The sequence below is a fragment of the Protopterus annectens genome, chromosome 3.part1, assembly GCF_019279795.1.
Source record: "Protopterus annectens isolate FY-2018-M chromosome 3.part1, PAN1.0, whole genome shotgun sequence".
NCBI classification, from domain to species: domain Eukaryota; kingdom Metazoa; phylum Chordata; order Ceratodontiformes; family Protopteridae; genus Protopterus; species Protopterus annectens.
Genome location: NC_056732.1, coordinates 1,039,699,144 through 1,039,722,037, shown reverse-complemented (window position 1 = coordinate 1,039,722,037; position 22,894 = coordinate 1,039,699,144). Strand labels below are relative to the sequence as shown.

The following is a 22,894-nucleotide window of genomic DNA, read 5'->3' as shown; positions in this document are numbered from 1 at the left end:
TTACTTCAGCCAGGAGGGTATCGGAACTCCAAGCCTTACCCATTAAAGTTCCTTATATGGTTTTTCATAAGGGCAGGGTTTCCCTGCACATGAATCCATCCTTCCTTCCTAAAGTGGCTTCTGAGAACAATATTAATCAAGCCATCAGTCTGCCTGCTTTCTTTCCAAATTTCTATAACAGAGGAGAATACAAGTTTCATTTGTTGGATGTACATAGGCAATTGAGGTTTTACCTGCACAGAACAAAACCCTTCTGGAAATCAGATCAACTGTTCGTTTCCTATGTGAAACCCTTTTTTGGCAAACTGGTTTCTAAAGTTACCATTGCGAGATGGATTTCCCAATGTATTCTACGGGCATATTCTGACAAAGGCATCTCCCCGCCAGGGCTGATTAAAGCCCATTCCACTAGATCCATGGCAACTTCAGTGGCTTTCTGGTCTTGAGTGTCGCTGGATGACATTTGTTCTGCAGCTACTTGGTCCTCATCTCATACCTTTATTTCACATTACAAATTGGAGATGATATCCAGGGGTAGAGCATCCTTTGGCTCCGTAATATCCTTCCATGAGGGCCACCCAGATAAAGGTAACTGGGGAATCCGTCCCACAGGTTGAAGATCAAATGAAGTAAACTACATCAGATAAAGAAGTTATGTACTCCCCATAATGTTCCATCTGAGTAGTTGTACTTCATTTGTCTTCAACCATCCCTCTCCTTCCCCCTAACCTTGCCATGACTGTCCTGTTTTGATATTTGGGAGAGGTACACACTTGTGGCTCTCCTGCTTATGTTTGTTCTAGATTATCTGAACCTTTAGTGGTAAGGTTTTCTTGGGTCAGGCTTATGTTTCTGATTCAGCAAACTCAATCTGAGGGAAGGAAGGAGATGAAGGGGCATTGTGGGTAGGGGAGGAGCTTGGAGTTCAGATCAGATGCTGGTGATGCGGCCGTCTCAGATCCGATCCGGATCCAAATACCCACAGGTTGAAGACAAATGAATTACAACTACTCAGGTGGAACGTTATGGTGAGTACATAACTTCTTTTTTTTCTTTCCAGAACCTAAAAATGAGGGATACTCTATACCTTGGAGGTCCACAGACAACTCTGGTGATATTTTGACACAACTAAATGGTTCGGCTGTTTGGATCAGTTGTTCATTTCTGGTGAATGAAAGAAGGGACAACCTGTATCAAAACAGACTACTTCCAAGTGGTTGTCTAAGGCTATTACCTTTTGATGTTAAGTTGTCAATCTCGCCTTCATTCTTGCTGGATGGGTTCGGAGCCGATCCTCGGCTCCGACTCTGCCTATACCAAAGCTCGAGAGCTATTTACCGGCTCGAGGCCTTCCCTATATCCCACAATGCTAGGCGTCCAATACCCAGATCTCTTTTGCCACTTCAGCTGCGAGGTTGCATGTTTACTGGCTCCAGGTCGTATAAAACTTTTTTACTAAGTTTATTTAGATATAAATAGCTACATTCTTGTTAGATACCTTTCTTTTAGTGTCCCCTTTCTGATCCCTTGAGAAATCCCTTTTAGAAACTCTCTTTGCTGGTAGTTTTCAGAGTCCCCCCTCCCCCACCCTTTAGGGTAGAGTTAGTTTTTTCTTATATATATATTTATATTTCTACTAGTCTTATTAGCTGTATTTTTTATAGCATTGTTGTAGTGTTAGTTCTAGTGCGTGTGTGTGTGTTTGTAGTGCATTAGGCACTAGTTACTTAGTTCCTTGGTACCCTGTTATAGTGCCATTATGTCTAAGGATACTAAGGTATCAGGGTTCAAGAAGTGTGACTCGTGCTGTCAGAAGATGTCTCTGATAGACGGTCACACTTCTTGTGTGTATTGTTTGGGCCCCCTACACCTGCAGGACTCTTGTTTGGTCTGTCATGCCTTCAGTCCGAGAGTCCTGCAGGAGCGTAGGAACAAACTTATTTTGAGAGGCTTACTTAAGCCTGAAGGGTCCCCGTCTAAGCCTTCGTCTTCGAGCCTAAACCCTCCAAGCCCGTCAAACTGTTGGCTCCCTGTTCGGAGCCGTGGCCAAGCGGAGCTGCTGCCTCCTCGTCGGTTCCGGCTGGAACCAACACTTTGAGATCTCAGTCGGCTCCTGTTGTAGTGTTGGAGACCTCTCTGAGCCGAAAACGCTCGAGATCTCCCGCTTTGGAGTCTGTTCATTCGGCTCCGAGATCTCCGTTATTACAGTCGGAGTGGAGCCATAGGTCACATTCCTCTCAGTCTTCCAGGCTTTCTGATCACGACCTCGAGAGGGTGGTCAGTAGACTCCTAAAGTCGCAGGCACTTGCCCAAATGTTATCTAGCCCTTCTCAACAGACTGCGGCTATCCCTGCATCTTCAACAATTCCTCCTCCGACTCTTCCATTATGTTCGGAGCCGGAGCTCGTTGGGGCTCGAATCGTCGGTACGTCGGAGCCGGTACCTCACTTTTTGGCTCCTTCTTCGGCTCCGATCTCTTCATTGGTTCCGTCCGTGGAGGGATCCGGGTGCCGAGACTCCCTCGTCGGTTCAGAGGGGGCGAGTGGCCTCAGACCCTTGTCCAACCCCGTTCTCCTTCTCGGTGCCTTGGCGCAGGTGAGCTCAGCCCCGACATCGGCCTCAGAGCCATCACTCTCTGTGCCGGGAGGGGTTCTCATCTCTTCGGAGTGGGGACCTTCCTCTCTGCCCAATAGGGGTGCCTTCGAGGTCATGAGGAGCGTACTGACTCCTGGGTCAGACCCACGATCGGCTCCTTCGGCTCTTCCCCCCATGGTGCCTACGTCGGTCTCTGTTCACCCTCCTGACCCCAAGCATGGAGAACAGATGCTCCAGGTAGCCCCATTGGGTGTGTCTTCCTCTTCCGAGGCCTCCCCTGATCATTCAGAGGAGCCCCCTCGGAAGAGAAAATGTAAGAGGAAACATGTCGACTCCCCCGAGTCAGTCACCTCAGACACTGATTTGGAGGATTCGGAAGCGTCCCCAAGGTCCCCCTCTGAGGATGTCTCCTTTTCAGACATCCTTGAGATCCTTAGGCAGAGGGGGAACTGGACTGCCCTTAATCCCTCCGAGGACGAGTCGGTGTACCTGGACGCATTTTGCACTCGCCCCTCCACCTCCTGGGTGTCTCCGCCTTTCGACCCACTCATGGAAGTGGTGGCTTGGAAGGCATGGACGGTCCCGGACATAGTGGAACCAACTCCCCGTAGGCCCACAAAGTTTATTACAGCCCCGTCCAACAAACAGTTTCGTATGAAGGGTGTCCCTGTTGATGCCATGGTGGTTGCAGCAGCCACTGAGAAGGAGTTGGCTGATCCTTCTGTCCCTGTCCATCCACCTAATAAAGAATCTAGGACAATGGACAGGTACAGGAAACGGATGTTTTCCTTAGCGACCTTTTCCATGCGGTCGCTGAACTACTTGTGCCATTTCACCCACCTTTCAAAGGGATATCCTTAAGGAATTGGGCGATACACTTCAGGATCCATCTGCTGCGGGTTCTCAGGAAAAGATTAACTCCCAGCTGGCAACCCTTAACTCCATTGTTAACTCCTCCATGTGGCTCATTTCTTATGCAGCCGATGGGGCAAGTAGGGCCGCAGGCACAGGTGTAACCTTGAGACGACATGCCTGGATGCGGTTGTGCAACTTTGCTAACCCCTTTAAGGCGTCCTTCACCAACACCCCCTTTGATGGTTCGGCTTTGTTCGGACCACAGGTGAAGGATACACTTACCAGGTGCGAGCAGGAAGGCAAGACTCTCTCTGCTGTGGGAGTCCGTTTTTCCACTCCATCTAGACCATACCCGAAAGGTCAGAAGGGTGGAAAAATGTGGTTTCGCAAACCCCAGGGAGTCATGCCTGATGCACGGGGTGAGTTTCCCTCCAGGGGCAGAGGAGGGAACAATAATAGATGCTGCCCGAGGGGCAGAGGGGGTCCGCAGAATCAGGGTAGCAGGGAATCTTTCTCTGACAAACCCTTCCAGCACCCCTGAGGGGCTGCCTGACTGTCCACCTTTGGAGGCAGTCAGGGGAAGGTTGTCACTGTACCCAGAAGCCTGGCAACTCCTCACACAAGACAAATGGGTACAGTCTATCATATCTGAGGGCTACAAAATTCCCTTCGTCCACACCCCTATACAAAGAAACAGATCCCTTCCAGATGTCCCACCCGTGCTAAGGGATCAAGCAGTACTAGAAATTTCAAAACTGCTAAAAAAGAGGGCCATCCAGCCAGTCCCAGCAGACCAGCAAGGATCCGGAATTTACTCCAAGTTCTTTTTGGTACCGAAAAAAAACAGGGGACTGGAGACCCATTCTGGATCTCAGCAGACTGAACAGGTCTATACAAAGAACAAAGTTCCGGATGGTCACGCTTCAGTCCATTCTACCCTTTTTGGGTCAGGACAATTGGATGTGCTCTGTAGACCTTCAGGATGCGTACTACCATATCAAAATGAACAGGCGCTCCAGAAGGTTTCTCCGCTTCCGGCTGGGAGACAGTCACTATCAATTCAGAGCCCTGTCCTTTGGTCTCACCACAGCCCCCAGGGTGTTCACCAAATGCATGGCAGTGGCTACCGCTCACCTGAGGCGACGGGGATTTCAGGTGTTTCCATATCTCGACGACTGGCTCCTTACTGCTTCCACCAGGCATCAACTTCTGCGAGCCAGGGACTATACCATTCAGACTTGCTCCGAGCTAGGTATATCAATAAATTTCGAAAAGTCTGCATTGTCGCCTTGTCAATCTATAACATTTATAGGTGCAGAAATAAACATAAAAGATCTGACTGCAAAACTTCCTCCAGACAGAGTATCAGACATTCACCGACATGTGCAAGTACTACTAAAGTGCAAGACGATTCAGGCCAGATTTGTACTAAAAACATTGGGTGTTATGGCGGCAGCAATCATTCTAGTCCCCCTGGCTCGTTTCCACATGCGGATCCTTCAGTGGATGCTTTTTACCCAATGGTCCTTTCAACAGCTCCCAATGTCCCACAGGATAATGATCACTCAAACATGCAAAGACCACCTGGCTTGGTGGATGGTCTCCCCTACAGTTCTCCAGGGCAGACCGTTTGTTCTACCTTCTCCTGTTGCCACGGTGACCACGGATGCCTCCCTGATCGGGTGGGGGCTTTTTCAGGGCAGTACTGTCTAGGGCACTTGGCAACCCCTAGAATACCACCTGCATATAAACGTCTTGGAGATGAGAGTGGTACTTTTAGCGTTGCAAGCTCTTCAGGACTCTCTGCCTATCGGGACTATTGCAATTCAAACAGACAGTATGTCTGTAGTGTGGTACATCAACAAGCAGGGCAGAACCAGATCCTATCCCTTATGTCGAGAAGCACTCAGACTCTGGCAGTGGGCGATCTCTTCCCAATGGTTTCTGATAGCAACGCACATCCCTGGGAAGTCCAACGTCATAGCAGACAGGCTGGGCAGAGCCATTCTCATGCCTCACGAGTGGTCTCTCAATCAGTCAGTAGCGGACAAGATTTTCCGCAAATGGGGTCAACCTTGTTGCGACCTTTTCGCTACCCCTCTCAACAGCAAGTGCGAGGACTTCTTCACTCTACCGCCATTCCCCCAGAGACGCTCTAGTCCACGATTGGCCCCGGGGTCTTCTGTATGCATTCCCTCCCTTTCCATTAATTCCCAAACTGATTCAGAAAGCGACCGCTTTGGGTTCCAGGATGATTTTCATTGCCCCTTTCTGGCCTCGACAAATTTGGTTCCCGTTCCTGCATCGTCATCTATTGGAGCAGCCCTGGAGTCTGGACCCAGTGCCTGACCTGTTGGTCCATCAGTCGGGCGGGCTGCACCAATCCCTTCAGTCTCTCAACCTCACAGCTTGGTTGCTCCACTTCCAACCTTAGCCAGGCTTCCACAGATTTCTCAGCCAGTATGTGAAATCATCCTTTCTTCGCATAAATCTACTACCAGAAAAACCTATGCTAGTAAATGGAAACGTTTCTCCTGCTGGGCAGAGACCAGGAATATAGATCCTTTTACAGCCCCTGTCCACACTGTTCTGGATTTTTTGGCAGAACTTTTTCGAGCAGGTTCCTCGTCTGCCTCCATTAGGGTCCAGTTGGCCACTATCGCTAATTTCCACGCTGGCCTGTCAGAATCCAGCATCATGTCCCACAAACTTTGTAAGGCCTTTCTTAAAGGGACTATTTTACTCAGGCCCCCGGTTAGAGATCCCCCGCCTCCGTGGGATTTAAACCTGATATTAACTTCCTTGATTCTCCCTCCCTTTGAACCTGCGGCCTCCTGTTCTTTAAAATTACTCTTCTGGGAGACTCTCTTCCTAGTAGCTATCACCTCAGCTAGAAGAGTGTCGGAACTTCAAGCCCTCTGCATTCGTCCTCTGTGTCTTGTTTTTCACAAGGATAGAGTCTCACTTAGAACGAACCCTTCCTTTTTACCCAAGATCCCTTCTGAGACAAACCTGAATCAGGCTGTTGAGCTTCCTGTCTTTTTTCCTAACTACTCAAACAGAGCTGAACAAAAGCTGCACTTTTTGAATGTTCACAGGCAATTACATTTTTATTTGGATAGGACAAAACAATTTAGGAAGTCAGACCAACTCTTCCTGTCTTATGCTGAGGGCAAGCAGGGCTTGCCAGTTTCTAAAGTATCTTTATCCAGATGGCTGGCTTCAATCATATCCTTTATTTACCAATTAAGACACAAATAACTCCCTGTAAAACCAAAAGCTCATTCCACCAGAGCGTTAGCCATGTCGGTAGCTTTTCAAGCAAGGCTCCCAATGGAATCTGTTTGTGCCGCAACCACTTGGGCCACTCCTCATACCTTTATTTCTCATTACAAGTTGGATATGGCCTCCAGGAATCGGGCTGAGTTTGGTTCCGCTGTGCTCAAGAGTCTGTTCCGATGAGCCACCCAGGACTAAGGTGCTAGGGACGCTGTCCCATCCAGCAAGAATGAAGGCGAGATTGACAACTTAACATTAGGAAGTTATGTACCTACCATAACGTTCCATATTAGTTGTCTTCTTCTCGCCTTCTTTCTTGCGTCCAACCCACCATCCCCCTAGCCTGGACAGACTGAGAAGAATTCTTCTGAGGCCGTATTCCTCTATTGGACTATTCCTAGGTTATGTCCCCATCTGTTACCACTGTAGATAGTCCTTATAGTTGGCACAGGTGTCTCCATGGTGTTAGCTACCAAACGAGATCTGGGTATTGGACACCTAGCATTGTGGGATATAGGGAGGGCCTTGAGCCGGTAAATAGCTCTCGAGCTTTGGTATAGGCCGAGTCGGAGCCGAGGATCGGTTCTGAACCCATCCAGCAAGAAAGAAGGCGAGAAGAAGACAACTAACATGGAACGTTATGGTAGGTACATAACTTCTTATTATACTCACCATAACAAATCTATTCCAGACAGGATTAAGGCTCACTTTACCAGGGCCTTGGCTTCATATATGTTTTTTGGAAAGGTTTGGAGTCTAAAAATATTCTAGAAGTTATTAGTTTGTCCTCTGTATATACTTTTACAAAATGCTATAAGTTTGATTCCTTCTCTAGATCTAGATCAAGCTTTGCTAAGTCCATTCTCCATGTTCTCCTTTTCCCTTCTCCTTCCACCTCCCAAATGTAGTTAGCTGTGGTAGTCTACACATATAGCTAAGGCTATTGCAGCAGTGATCAACATGATGAACATTATCCAGTTGTGTAAGTTGAACTTACCGTAACAGTATATTTTAAAATGATCACTGATGTAGTAGATACTCCCTCTGTTCCTCCATCCCCCTTGTATTTTGGTGTGTTTTTAATACCAGGTGTGGATAATTAAGTTTTTTTGTTCCTGACATTGTTCTTTCAGGGCTCAGCCTCCCTCTCCCTGCTGGCAGTAAAGCTCTGAAGGACTCTACATCCAAACTTGTCTTTTAGTCAGCTCAGTTTGAGCTGCTTGACAGTCTAGGTACATGAAGATTTGGAAGCGGCATGCCTGTTATATCCTTGGCAAGATGTAACCCATATAGCTAAGACTACTACAGTAGTGATCACTCGAACATCTACTGTTTTGGTAAGTTCAGCTTGCACAACTTTGCTGTCATCAGCATTGAGGATAAGTAGGAGGTGGGGGGGTCATATCACAAGGACGTTTAGAAGATTATGGATGGGGTGGGGCAATAATGTATCCTTGTGGTACACCTTTGGTAATAGGTGCAGATTCAGATTGGGAGGATCCTACTTTAACTCTCAAATGTCAGCCAGTGAGGAACTTTTTAAACCAAATGACATCTGGACTGATACCAATTTCACTTAGTTTGTTTTGGAGAAGATAGTGGTCATTGAAATCAAATTCCTTTATCAGGTCTATAAATAGTACCACTATCAGAGTTTTGCAGGATGTTAGCATTTTGGGACCGAAATGCTGTCCATAGTACTTCATACTGGCCAGAATCCATGCTGTTTGGTGGGAGCAAGTGGTATTGTTGGTATATATAGAGAGAGTTTGGTGTAGACTATTTGTTCCAGAGGTTTGCCCAGAATAAGAACAATGAATATTGGATGGAACTGAGAGGCATCTTTTGGATTGGTTTGCTTTGGGAGGGGGTCTAATTAAAGCAATTTTTCAGCTCTGTGGCACGATGCTTTGTGTAAGACATAGATTAATTACATGAGTGAGGTGAAGACAGGGAAGATCTCTACAGTGATATATGAACCAAGAGTTTATATTGTCAGATCCAGGAGGGGTGTCGATGGAAATGTTTTCAAGTAGAATACAGACTTCTTTAGGTCATATGCATTTGAATTGGAAGAAGGGAAATGAATGATGGTGGCAGGGTCGAAATGCATGACCTAGGTGGAGTTTATTGACAGGAGAATGATAAATTCTTTAAGAAAACCTTCTGGAGAAACTTTTGTTGTACCACATTATATGATGCTTGTAGACAGGGAATCGTGAGGATGTTTTCTTCCTGTAAGATGGGTTAACCTCTTTCCAAAAGTGTTTGGGGGAAGGTAAAAGGATAGTTTGTTTCTTTGTTTGGAGATTTCTTTTTTGTGTACTGATGGACTTCTTGGCTTGGTTCCATAATACTATAAAGGAAGTGCAGTTGTCAGTTGTTGGTGTTTGTTTCCATGTGTATCATGCTTCATCCCTTAGATTTAAAAGATGTGTGAGTTCATTGGATAGCCATTCAGTTTTGGTGAGTTTGTAAAGCTTTTGGATAAAGAGGACATTTTCTTGCAGCTGAAATACAATGTTGGGGTCATGTAAGGAGATGGTTCCAGATGTGGACTGTGAGAAAAGTTTTCAGTTTGTCAGTGCTACTCTGGTTTCTGAGTACAATGAAGAAACAGATATGTGTGCTCAACAAAATAAAGTAGTGTGGATTGTAAGGTCATGGGTATGAATTAAAGATGCATGAGGTATTTAAACTTGAGGGGAGACCAAAAAATTGTTCTTTTAAGAGTGATAGAAACTGGCCATCTGGAGTGGGCCTATTGAAACTAAAACACATTTTTATTTGATTTTTTTTAACAGCTGTGCAAGTATGAAGTCTTACTTATATATTCATAGGTTCATTGGTAAGAACAAGGCTAGCTACCCTTGCAGGCCATTTTAAGCTTATCCAATTTCCCTTTTGGTGTTCAGATTTACCTATCCCATTTGTTTAGAGATAGGCTTTGCCCATCCCATAGTTGATAATTATATATTACCCATAATAAGAATAACTGGGATCATACCATAGGTAATATGACGGAACTCTTGCATGGTATAAAGCATTTAGGAGCTGCCTCTGTCCATTAGTATAACAGGTGACAGTCCTGGGATGAATTTTCTGTTTCCTATCCATAGCTCCATGTTGGTGTTGAATATGGGCAAAGATTAGCTTTCTTTTACTTGGATGGGGAATCTGTTCCAGAGCAGTGGTATCCTCTGTGGGATATACCTGTTCCTCCAAACTGTTCTGTTGATGTTGCAAAAGAGGTTTAGATCTATAGAGTGAGTATTTCTGATGCCATTTGACTTGGTGATGTGTAGTAAATCCATCAGTAGATGCTAGAGTAGCACGCATTTACTGGAAGAAATAATGTCGGAAACTGAAATGTGTGTCATGTAATAACTTCAGTCCTCAAAGGTTTGCCATAAAACCACTAATTTTATGACGAACAGAACAGAACTGTGAGACAAAAATCTGGACACTCTGTATATATATCTATATCTTAGAAAATCATGCTGTGAAACGCCCCCTTTTATTTTTATTTTTTTGTTTTTACAAACTAAAAATCCCAAGCTCCTTGTCTCCCACTGTGACATTCCTCATAGTTGTATAGTATTTCCATGATTTTTCTGTGCCTTTTCTTGTGAAATCTCTGTAAACTAGGAGATAGTGTATAGAGTTTTTACAACTTGGCAGGGAACAGTTGGCAGTATATGAGGAGAGTTGGAAATATGATTATCTTGTGTGTCTTCACTAGAGTATTTGTACAACTCCTGAGCTTAATTGTGTCCATGCTTATGGCTCTCCACCAAACTCTGGCACATTTTGTGCTTGGAGATTCTTGCTTAGTTAACAATTAAAGTTTTCTTTTTTATTCAGTGTCTTAAGCCACTGTTTTTCCTAGAAATAAACAGCTGCACATCTTCCGGATGTGAACATTGTATGCCATGCATCAGACTGTCAGTAAAGATTCAAAGTGATTTTGTTTTTGTTCCTCTATTACGTTTTGTCTGTATTTCTTGAGCAAAGGAGAGCAGACCTTCCTCAATGTGTAGAGTTACATTTTTCATGATAGTTTTTGCAGAGCTGTGAAATACTGCTCAGTGAAGCTGCCAGTCGAGTCGGGTTTGGCGCTTAATGTTGTATGTCTTGCAGCATTGTTTTTATTCCCTGCCCTGTACATATCCTGTTCACTTTGCTTTTGCTGTTGTGATTCCTTGCCTGCTTTGCTGTTGCCTTTTTATGTTGTATTTTTCTGCATTTCATGGCTCCATCCTTCTCCTTCTAACCCCTTTTGTTTATTGGATGCCACTCCTTTTGTCATACCCACTGCCAGGCACCTCTTACAGTGCCTTCATCTGGTTTAATTCTGGTAATATCTACTTTGTGCTATTTTTGGAGGGACATTGGTGTGGGTAGAGAAAGTAGATGGAAATTACCTGGCATTCTGTTTTTATGCAGTAAGGGAGAAAACCCTTTACGCTTTATATTCATTTTCTTTATTCTGTGCCATGACTACCATAATGCTATTTTAGTTGTTTATACTTTTTGGAGTTTTTCTCCCCGGGCCTCCGCTGAAAAAGGGCTTTAGCTCAGTCAGACACTCCCGGTCAACAAATGTAAAATAAAATAAAATTTGAGCGCTATGCCTGTAAGACGCAACAGCAGGAGCTTCCTATAAAATCATGGACAGAGGGATGGGAGTGTGTCTGTGTGGGGGAGGCTTCAGGATAAAGACAGAGGGGACATTAGACAACACCAGGGAAAATTTTGAAATGTGACTTAGAGTCACTTAAAAAGGTAATGAAGTAGCAGGTCTAACATCTCAGTGCAGTTTCTGTACAATAAGAACTACGAAACTCTATCTGGCATTGTTTACTGACTCTAACCATCCATGATTTACAGGGGCAGGGGTAAATCTAAAAGAAGACAATAGGAATGTTCTGACAACTCAGGGATCGGTATGGGGTATGTGGTGTGTGTGTTTATTTTATTGTGTGTATATGTGAATGGGGGTTCCTTTACCAATGCAATGCAATGGCTAGCAGAGTTAACTACCACAGGAAAGTGTTGATTAACATTAAAAGTAAATAGTAGCGATTCAGGGACATGTAAATGAGCTGATAATGAGATCTTTCCTCTTTATAGATACTGTGTCTCTGAAATGATAAATACCATGTTGTGGAACTATGGCCTTTTTACTGCAGCCCTTAACGCGAGCACTGGATTTCTTTCTGAATCCCAAGTATATCTGCCACAGATAAAGCATATATAGCATCCATAGCATGTTTTGATTCTAATTTACTTGTTTAAATAATCTAGTTGTGTGGTTGGTAAAGTACAGGTAAAAGTTCACTAGAGGTACCTTAATATTAATCACATGCAGTCTGCTCTGAGTATTTTAGGTGTTCTCCCTTAATTTGAGCAGTTTTGGGTGCATCTGGGTAGAATAGATCAAGTGCATTAAACTTGGTGAATGATATAATGAGACGACTAACACATTCTCTTTTCTTTTTTCTTTATCAGGCGCAGAGTCCAAAGTTCCTGTTGGAGTTCTTAATATTAAACTTGAACTTTATCCACGACTTAATCAAATATTAAGTCAGGAAATTGTGAATACTCAGGTATTTCTACTGGCATATTTTATTTAACTCTTTTTGTCTGGGGTGGACTTTCCTCCTCCTGTAATTAAGATTCCTTTTTTGTCACTCATGGAGAATTGTCATAGCCTCTGAATGATGCTTTGTCCAGTAATAATCCATTTAACTTTTTTGTTTGTTTTTAATTTTTTTTTTCCTTTTTAACTTGCTTAAGAATATTCACTTTGGGCTTCTGGTGTTGTCTGCCCCATACTCCACTGGCTACTATGCGACTCTGAGCAAGACACTTTACCAGATGCAGCTTCTGGGCTGAATCTGAAAAACGTCCATGGAGATCAGTGCTCTACCCCCACAAAACAAATACAAATAAAAAAATACTGAACCAAGGGCCATTGGATCTAAGGGCAAGGAGAAGCCCATCATTCAACCCTGATCTCACCACTTATTTCACCCTTTCCTCAGACATTATAGGCATGAAGTGATACCAGCACAATGCAAACATTGCCACACCCTTACTTTAAGGTGTCTAGCAGTAGCACACCCATTTATTCTATTCTTTTTTATTTTTATACCAAACTCTTTTCTCTGGCTGGACACGTATAAGGGGATACATCCTTGATTTGCACACCATCTGTCTTCTAAGGAAGCAGTACCATTTATTGGATGCACTATTCTATTCTTTTTTATTTTTATACCAAACTCTTTTCTCTGACTGGACACGTATAAGGGGATACATCCTTGATTTGCACACCATCTGTCTTCTAAGGAAGCAGTACCATTTATTGGATGCACTATTACTTTCATCCGTGGTAATGACACTGCAAATGGTCTTCGTAAAGTTCTAGCAAAACCCCAGATGCTGTCATCATCATGGATGGACACCTTGTAATCATGGCAGCAGTGCTGCCCCTCCTTTTATTTGTTTTCTTTGTAACTCATTCACCATGTGGCTTTTCTTACTGGTATTGTTCGTATGAACCCTCACCTTGACAGTGTTTTCTGGGACTGTTTTGTGTATGCCATTTCCACTGCCTACTTTGTGTTATATGTGAATTGGAAGTAACCTGTACCTCTCAAAGGTCATAAATTGTAATTCTGTAGCTAAAACATTTTATTATAAAAATAGAACTTGCTGTCACCCAAGAGAACTGTGATTAATTTCAGCTTTTGTTCATAGTTTGATAAATGTTAATTTGTATTCAGCCTCCTTAATGTGGAGCAGTGTTTTTATGAATTATTTCTAGAGCATTAAAATAATATACTTAGGTACCACTAATTAGACACATTTTGTTACCAGTGGATACAATGAAGTGAATGTGCAGTGGAATTTTTGTACTGTAAATAATAGTGAACAAATTTAACGGCTATGGTTGTAGACGTGTAGCTGACTTTGTGGATAGAGTTGTGACTGTCATCTTGGAGGATTTGGTGAAGCACAAACTCAGATTGGATGTGTTCTGCCATAGGTAATCCCCAAGGCTTCTTATAGGATCACATTTTCTGGATTCATAGTTCATGCTCTTATGTCTGGCTTTAAGACTTTTATCAGCAGACTTATAACCAGCTGATGTACTTCGTGTTTCACTGTTGCAATCATTACATTTGGGTAATCTGCTGGCAGGTTGCCCTCAGTCGGCCTGATTAACAAAGTCTTGGGTCCTGCATCGGTTACTGTCCCTTCTTCCATGATGTCAGGTCGTCAGGGGTATAAAACATGCAGCCGATGCCATTACATCAGTCTTTCTTGCCGTGCGGTGCCCGAAGCAGAAGCCGTTCTCAAGTGCCAGTCGGCCGACTCCTGAAATTTTCATTTTCAATTTTCAGAACCAAAGTCTTCAACTAAAAGCTAAGTACCCCATTGGGGAAACTTTTTCTTGCTCCTTACTGATGTCAGTAAAAGTTAATAATTGCATTACTTGTGGGAAGCAAATACCTCACAAGGATTTTTATTTGTACTGTAATCCTTGCCTAGGCCCTGACCACAACATACCTTGCTGTCGGTTTTGTGCTAAATTTAATCAAAGCACTATTTAAACGTTGGGATATTTTTGCTTCTAAATATTTTGGCTCATGACTTAATTATCCAGAAATGTCGGTTATACTACCGGAATACCTAAAAAACGCAAAGAAAAAGACAGAGACAGACTGTCAAGGTCCAAAACCCATGACGGCGCTTTTCCTAAGCCAGTTGCCAGTTCGCCGGTACTCAGTGAGGCACTTTCGCAGCCCCTGATACCCACTACTTCTGATTCGCAGGCCTCTACTGAGACCCATTCGGAGTCCGGTATGCAGCGAGATGCTTCAATTATGGAACCCACGGATGTCTCTACCTTAGATGGGTCCGGAGCCGCTGTGCAGGCATCGGCTTCTGAGAGTGTTTTCAGGCCTACAGATTTGTATATTAGACCGACGCCATCTTCAAAATTAAGGCCAAAATCTAAATCTATGTCTAAAAAACCGACGTCTGGGCCACATGTGCAGGCCTCTATGCCTAAAAAACAAAGGATCAAAATGGTTGAAGATTTTATTTCTCTGATCAGGGGTAGACAAACCCCCTCCTTCTAAGAGGCCTAGGCAAGACATTGATTATGAATCTTCTGAACAGGATTCTGTTTTTTCTGACTCTTCTAATGAACAAGATTTGTCTATACCTACTTATGAGGACTCTGATGCAGAAGATTCCATTCCTTCTGCTTCTCCCCCTGAGGATTTTTCTTTTGGGGAAACTTTACATACTTTAAGGGAACATTTCCACTGGGAAAGTCAGGATTTCTCTGAATCTAAAAAGAGACTTGGAGATTTTCTTCTTCTTCCACAGCATAGGCCTTTGGCTATACCTCCTGTTCTTGACATTGTTGATGATGTTTTTTCAGATTCTAGTATGGCTCCTGATTCTCTTCCTCCAGCTCCTTGTAAGCCAGACAGATACTATAGGGTTCCGGACTCTCACAAATTCCTTTTCAAAATTCCTATTGCAGATCCTGAAACCATTTCTCAGGGTCCCAAGGGCATTAAGGCCTCTACTGCTAAAAATCCTACCCCTTCTGATAGAGATTCCATGGTGCTGGATAGATGGGGTAAGAAGGTTTACACTTCTGCAGCCTTGGCAATCAGGGCTTTAAACTGTCAATTTCATATGCTTAAATATCAACAGCATATTATGGGACTGCTTAAACAGAAAATGATGTTATTTTCTGACTGTGTGGAAAATAAAGATGTTGGTGTTTCACTGTTGCAGTCATTACAATTGGGTTATCCTGCTGGCAGGCTACCCGCAGTCGGCCTGAATTCCAAAGTCTAGGTCCAGCGTCGGGTTCTGTCACCTCCTTCCTTACGTCAGAGCGCCAGGGGTGTAAAACATGCAGCCAACGCCATTTTCTTCAGTCTTTCTTGCTGCGCGGTGCCCGAAGCAAAAGCAGTTCGCAAGTGCCAGTCGGCCGACTCCTGAGATTTTCAAGTTCGAATTTCAGATCCGAAGTCTTTATTAAAAGCTAAGTACCCCATTGGGGAAACTTTTTTCTTGCTCCAGACCGATGTCAGAAAAAGTTAATAATTGTATTTCTTGTGGGAAGCAAATACCTCATAAGGATTTTCATTCTTACTGTATTCCTTGCCTAAGCCCTGACCACGCCGTTGCTAGTTGTCGGTTTTGTGCTAGATTTAACCAACGCACTATTAAGCGTTGGTACGATTTTGCATTTCATTACTTTGGCAGAAGATTTAATTATATAATGCCATTGGAACAGCCGACTACCGGAGTTTATAAAAAATGCAAAGAAAAAGAAAAGGACAGGCATCCGAGGTCCAAAACTGATGACGAGGCTTCTTCTAGGCCAGTTGCTGATTCACAGGTTCTCAGTGAGGCACTTTCACAGCCCCTGACGACCGCTACTTTAGAGTCGCAGGCCGATACCGACTCCCACGTGGCGTCAACCAGGCCTACAGAAACTCAAGGTATTGGACCTTCGGAAACCATTCCCTCATATGGGTCCGGAGCCGCTGAGCAGGCATCGGCTTCTGAGGGCGTTTTCAGGCCTACACAATTATATGTTAAAACGACTTCAGCTTCAAAGGCAAAGACTAAAGCAGCTTTAAAGACAAAGAAACAAGTACAACAGCCCCAAGGACAGGCCTCCCATACCTAAAAAAACAGATGCTCAAAATGGCCTAAGACCTGATTACTTTGATCAGAGGTTCTCATCCCCCTCCTGACAAAGAGGCCTAGGCAAGAGATAGAATATGAGTCTTCAGACCAGATTTCCATTTCATCTGATTCGTCTTCTGATCAGCAATACTCTCTTCCTCCTTATGAGGATTCTGATTCTGAAGAATCTGTCCCCTCAGCTTCTCCTCCTGAGGATTATTCTTTTGGAGAAACACTGCATACGATGAGGGAGCATTTCCACTGGGAGAGCCAAGATTATTCAGAATCTAAGAAAAGGCTCAGAGACTTTCTTTTACTGCCTCAGCACAGGCCCCTTGCTATTCCACCTGTGCTAGACATTGTAGATGATGTATTTTCAGAGTCCAGTCTGACTCCTGACTCCTTACCTCCAGCACCAGTTAAACCAGACAGATACTACAGGGTTCCAGACTCCCACAAATTTATTTTTAAAAACTCTGCTGCTGACCCAGAAACAATCTCTCAGTGTCCCAAGGGGGTCAAGGCTTCCACTGCAAAAAACCCTACCCCCTCTGACAGAGATTCCAGGGCACTGGACAGATGGGGAAAAAAGATTTACACTTCTGCTACCTTGGTTGTAAGGGCTTTAAATTGTCAGTTTCATATGCTTAAATATCAGTAATACATAATGTCACTGCTTAAACAGAAAATGTTGACAAATTCTGAATGTGCAGAAAATAAAGAAATGCAGGGTTTATTGCATGCAGCTGAACAAGTTGGAAAGCATACTTTACAATGTGGTTTTGATTCTTCGGAGGCTTCCTGCAGAGCCGCTGTTACGGGTTCTGTCATTAGGAGGCATGCTTGGTTAAAGGAACAGAATCTGCCTGATCATGTTAAAGCAAAATTATTAGATGCTCCATTACAGCATGATACCTTGTTTGGTGTTAAAGCAGAAGAAGTGTTGAAGAAAATGGAGGACAAAGCAAAATCTATGCAGACAGTCAAAGATTTCTTACAGGTACAGCCTCCAAGATTTAGCAGACACTGGGCTACAAAGAATTGGTCCTTTCCAGTGTCAGACAGGCCACAAAGAGGCAGATACAGACGCCCTAGAGGCAGATCCCAGCCCCAAGGCTTATACAGGTCTAAACAATGGGGTGCTTCTACCTCCAAAAGCGGAGAAGACAAGTCACAACCATACAGAAAGCAGTCCCAATGACTTCCCCCTGCTAGCACCAAGCACTTATCTACTGGCAGCTCATTTAGGGGGAAAACTAGCACTTTTTTCTCAAAACTGGCACAAGGTTACAGGTTCCACCTTCACACCCTGCCAAGGGCAAATGGTATGCCAGACCAAACCAAATTCCACGCACGAAAAACTGAGTGTACGGTTCAAACCAAAGTAAAAGAAGCTGAAAAACACTGGAACCACCACGATATTAAAATCAATCAAATTCTGTTTAATTAATAAAAGAACAAGCGCTTTCACGCACATAAATCGTGCGCTTCATCAGGTTACAAGTAAAAAGGGTTAGTCCCTATCCTTATATACAATAAACTATCCACTCAACAAGACAATTAAACAATAAATTGATAATTATGTATGGTAATTAATTAGACAGGAAACCATACCCATATAAGGCAAAGTAAAAAACATTAGCACCATTTACAACCTTACAAGTTCATTATACATAGTACATATAGGCAAGATATAAAAATATGACAAAAATACCTATACTTAAAACTTCCATTATAGCAAAAACCCCCATTCCTATAAACATGCTATCCTCTTACACTATTTACAAATGCATTTAATGTGATAAGACATTATCCTAAACCAAAAAGGAAATAATCTAACATTCTAAAGAGTGTCAAAAGGTAATATATATGTTGATGTAGACTCCATAACAACCAAGGTAAAAGTAAGAAGGAACAAAAGAGGAAGGGGAGGAGGGGGGGAGGGAGGGGCGGAGGGAAGGGAGGAAAGAGGAAGGAGAGAAGGGGGAAGGGGGGGGAAGGGGGAGAGGAAAAGGGAAAAAGGAGAGGAAAAGGGGGAGGGGAGGGAGGGGGGAAATGGGGAGGGGGAAGAAAAGGTATGGAATAAAAGGTAAGGAAAAAGAGATGGAAAGAAGGTAAAGAACCAGGAAAGATGGAAATTATAAAAGTGCAGGCCTTATATTAACAGCCGTATTTAGCCCTGGTTCTTTATGGGCTCTAAGGATTAAAATTCACTTCAACTCATTTAATTCAAGAGTCCCTAGGGAGTCACCTTCTCTCCTGTTCGGATATTGTATCTGTAGTACTCTAAACTTGAAGACATGAGTCGGATGTATTTGACAATGTTTGGCTAAGGCATTACTAATATTAGCTTTTCTTATGTCATAGACATGATTATAGACTCGATCTTTGAGTCTACGTGTGGTCATTCCCACATAGTAAGCCTCACAGCTGTCACAATTAGCCAAGTAAATGACATTCACTGTGTCACATGTTGCATAAAAATTGGGTTCAAATAGCAAACCTAGCTCAGTGCGTTCAAAATTCTGCTCAGTTGAAATATACTTGCAGATACAGCATTTCTTACAGGGAAAGGTTCCCTGCCTGAGACTTGCTCTAATATCCAAAGATTTAATCTTGACATTCTCTCTACACAATAATCTTTTCAAATTATAACAATTATTATACCTAAAACTTGGTCTTTCTCCGACTATTTTCAATAATTCATTGTCCATAGTAAGTAGTTTCCAATTTCTAGAGATGATATCTCTAACATACCCTATGTCACTTGTATATTTAATATCAAAATGAACCTTGCTCCCAGCTTTAGACCTAACATCATAGGTTACATGTCCATTTGAGACCCCACTCTTGGAGGATCTTTCATCATTCAAGATGTTATCATTTCTATATTCTAGCACCAACTGGGAGGGATATCCCCTATCTAAAAAACATTTGGCCTGAAAATCCAGGAGCCACTCCTTGTCACTATCAATGTTACAGAGTTTCTTTATTCTCGACATTTGATTTTTAACCACGTTGGGGAAAACATACCTAGGATGCATACTTCCATAGTGGAGTATGCCATTCCTCCAACATGGTTTCCTATATAGGGAGGTAGTAATTTCATTCAAAGCACTCTTATAAATGGTGATATCAAGATAATTCACCTCAGTAAATTAATATTCATGAGTGAAATCCAAAAAAGTCGTAGTCGAACTCATGTAATCCACAAATTCATTCAAGGATTCGATGCCTCCATTCCAAAAGAGAAGGATGTCATCGACAAAACGTCTGTATAGGGTAACATTAGCTCTAAATCTCAAATCATTGAAAATATATGTCTTCTCCCATACATATACAGCCAGACTGGCATAGGCATTGGCACAGGGGTGCCCATTGCCACCCCCCATGTTTGCCTAAACATCCTATCTTGGAATAAGAAGACATTATTATTCAGGATTAGATCTAAGAGAGAACAGATAGTCAGCTGGTCTGTATTGTCTAGATCACTCAATTCAACTAGACAATCTCTAACTGCATCCACTCCAAACTCGTTTGGAATGCTAGTAAAAAGATTTTTTATATCCAGTGTAACCATCAGGGTATCTGATCTTAAACTATCAAGCAAAGCAGCATTTTTCAAATCCTTCAATAATTCAAAGGAATTCTTTAAAATAGTGGGAATAAGACCTATCAGGGGACCTAACCTCGACTGCACATAATGGGACGCATGTTCGGTAACCCATAGCTTCCCAGATACAATAGGTCGTAGGGGCGGAGGAACTACCCCTTTATGTATCTTGGGAAGACCCTTAATAAGAGGAATTAAAGGTGCTTCTATCATTAAATAGTCATATAGACCTTTATCAATACATCTCGTCATCAGAAGATCATAGAACGTATCGTGCACATTTCTTACTATAGAGCTCACCTCAGCTTTATTTATTTCCGAATAGGCTAGGTCATCCTTTAACATATCAGCCATCAAATCATTGTAAAAAATGGTGTCCATAGCTACTATTCCCCCCCCCTTTATCAGCAGGTCTGAAGACCAAATTCACATCATTACTCAAAGACTCTAATGCCTGCTTCTGTGCTGCATTCAAGTTAACAAACAAACGCTTATGTGATCCTCCCTTATAAAAAAGGTATAAATCATGTTCACAGGCTCTCTGAAAACAATCAATGTAGCTAGGCAAATGCGGCACAAAAGTACTTTTTCTTTTCAACACTGTCGTGTCATAAGATATGTTATCTTCACCTGAGGCTTTAAACAAACATTTGAGAGCTACCTTCCTAGTAAATTTACGTAACATAATCAAAGTGTCAGGTAGACTACTCCCTCGGGAGGGTATAAAAGAGAGGCCTCTGTTTAAAACAGCACGTTCAATATCTGAAAACTCTTTAGATGACAAGTTAAAAAACAAAGTGTTTAGTTCTTCTTTCTCCTTGACTCGCGATTCTCGCCCGATAACTTGCGTTTTCCCCTCCCTCTGCTTGTTGAGCGCTCCTGCGCCCGACTCTTGTAGGGTAGTGGAAAATTTAGAGCAGCTACTACCCCAGGGGTCAAACTCACAGTCTGTCCATTATTCTTAGGTCTCGCACCTGTAGTCACCATCCCTTTAAGGCCTTGCTGGTTACAGGGGATAGTAGAAGCAGATGAAGCAACATCCCCTGCCATGTTAGTTAGAATAGGATCATTACTAAGTGGAACATCAGTCAGTTTTTCAGACAATATGGTCGTACTAGGTGTACTAGATTGAATATCAGTCATCCGCTCACCATTTTCTTCCGTAACAGCCAATTCATTTAACCTCGGCCACATAAAAATGCGACCGAGCTGAAAATCGTTACAGTCTCGTTTAAGTTTTCTTAACTTAAGTTGCTCTAGTTTATTACTATAGAGCATAAGTTGTCTCAGCATGTTATTTAGTCTCAACATACAAAAGTCACTTTTATACAATAGAGTGATATTCTTGTGCTCACCTTCCACTTTACTGATAAGTTCTTCTTCCAAGGGTTTAAAGTAGTCGATAAGTAAACGGATATAATTGTTCCCAAGCTCTATGTTTAACAACTGCCACCTCCGCAACAGTTCTGGATGTGCATCTCCATAACTCGGCATGCAGAGGACGCGCATGCCTCGTGGGATGACCTTAAAGTGGAGGCACGCCTCAAGGCGCTTCCTCTGCCAAATCAGCCGATATAGTTTATAGAGATTGTTCTCTAGTGCTCTCAGTTGACCATAGAATTCTTGCATGTTGTCAGTTTCCGATATCAAAGAGGATGAAGAAGTTCCTTGAGCAGCAAAATTCAGGAGGGAATTCTCCTGTTGGTAAAATATATCATTCCAATTCTCCGTACTCCCTGTATTACCAGGGTTATAATCCAACTCTATGTTCGGCATCTCCATCGTGTGTTGATCGACTAGAAATACAAAGAGAAGTAAAACGACTATCAGCACCAAACCTAGTACGACCATCCAAAGAGTTCCCAGTGGAAAATAAGTAACAGAAAAAGCTGAAAAACACTGGAACCACCACGATATTAAAATCAATCAAATTCTGTTTAATTAATAAAAGAACAAGCGCTTTCACGCACATAAATCGTGCGCTTCATCAGGTTACAAGTAAAAAGGGTTAGTCCCTATCCTTATATACAATAAACTATCCACTCAACAAGACAATTAAACAATAAATTGATAATTATGTATGGTAATTAATTAGACAGGAAACCATACCCATATAAGGCAAAGTAAAAAACATTAGCACCATTTACAACCATACAAGTTCATTATACATAGTACATATAGGCAAGATATAAAAATATGACAAAAATACCTATACTTAAAACTTCCATTATAGCAAAAACCCCCATTCCTATAAACATGCTATCCTCTTACACTATTTACAAATGCATTTAATGTGATAAGACATTATCCTAAACCAAAAAGGAAATAATCTAACATTCTAAAGAGTGTCAAAAGGTAATATATATGTTGATGTAGACTCCATAACAACCAAGGTAAAAGTAAGAAGGAACAAAAGAGGAAGGGAAGGAAGGGGAAGGGAAAGAGGAGGTGGGGAGGGGAGGGGGGGGAGGGAAAGAGGAAAGAGGGAAGAGAGAAGGGGGGAAGGGGAGAGGAAAAGGGAAAAAGGAGAGGAAAAGGGGAGGGAGGAGGAAATGGGGAGAAAAGGTATGGAATAAAAGGTAAGGAAAAAGAGATGGAAAGAAGGTAAAGAACCAGGAAAGATGGAAATTATAAAAGTGCAGGCCTTATATTAACAGCCGTATTTAGCCCTGGTTCTATATGGGCTCTAAGGATTAAAATCCACTTCAACTCATTTAATTCAAGAGTCCCTAGGGAGTCACCTTCTCTCCTGTTCGGATATTGTATCTGTAGTACTCTAAACTTGAAGACATGAGTCGGATGTATTTGACAATGTTTGGCTAA

At 42.7% G+C, this 22,894-nt stretch overlaps 1 protein-coding gene across 1 annotated transcript in view; it reads left to right on the top strand.

The window, feature by feature from the left end:
* Positions 1 to 22,894, top strand: part of CEP76 (centrosomal protein 76) — a 1,583,298-nt gene that overhangs the window by 562,728 nt on the left and 997,676 nt on the right. Inside the window, exon 6 of the mRNA XM_044067192.1 lies at positions 12,241 to 12,338. Within this exon, the coding sequence (XP_043923127.1) occupies positions 12,241 to 12,338 (98 nt within the window). The remainder of the gene's footprint in view (positions 1 to 12,240; positions 12,339 to 22,894) is intronic.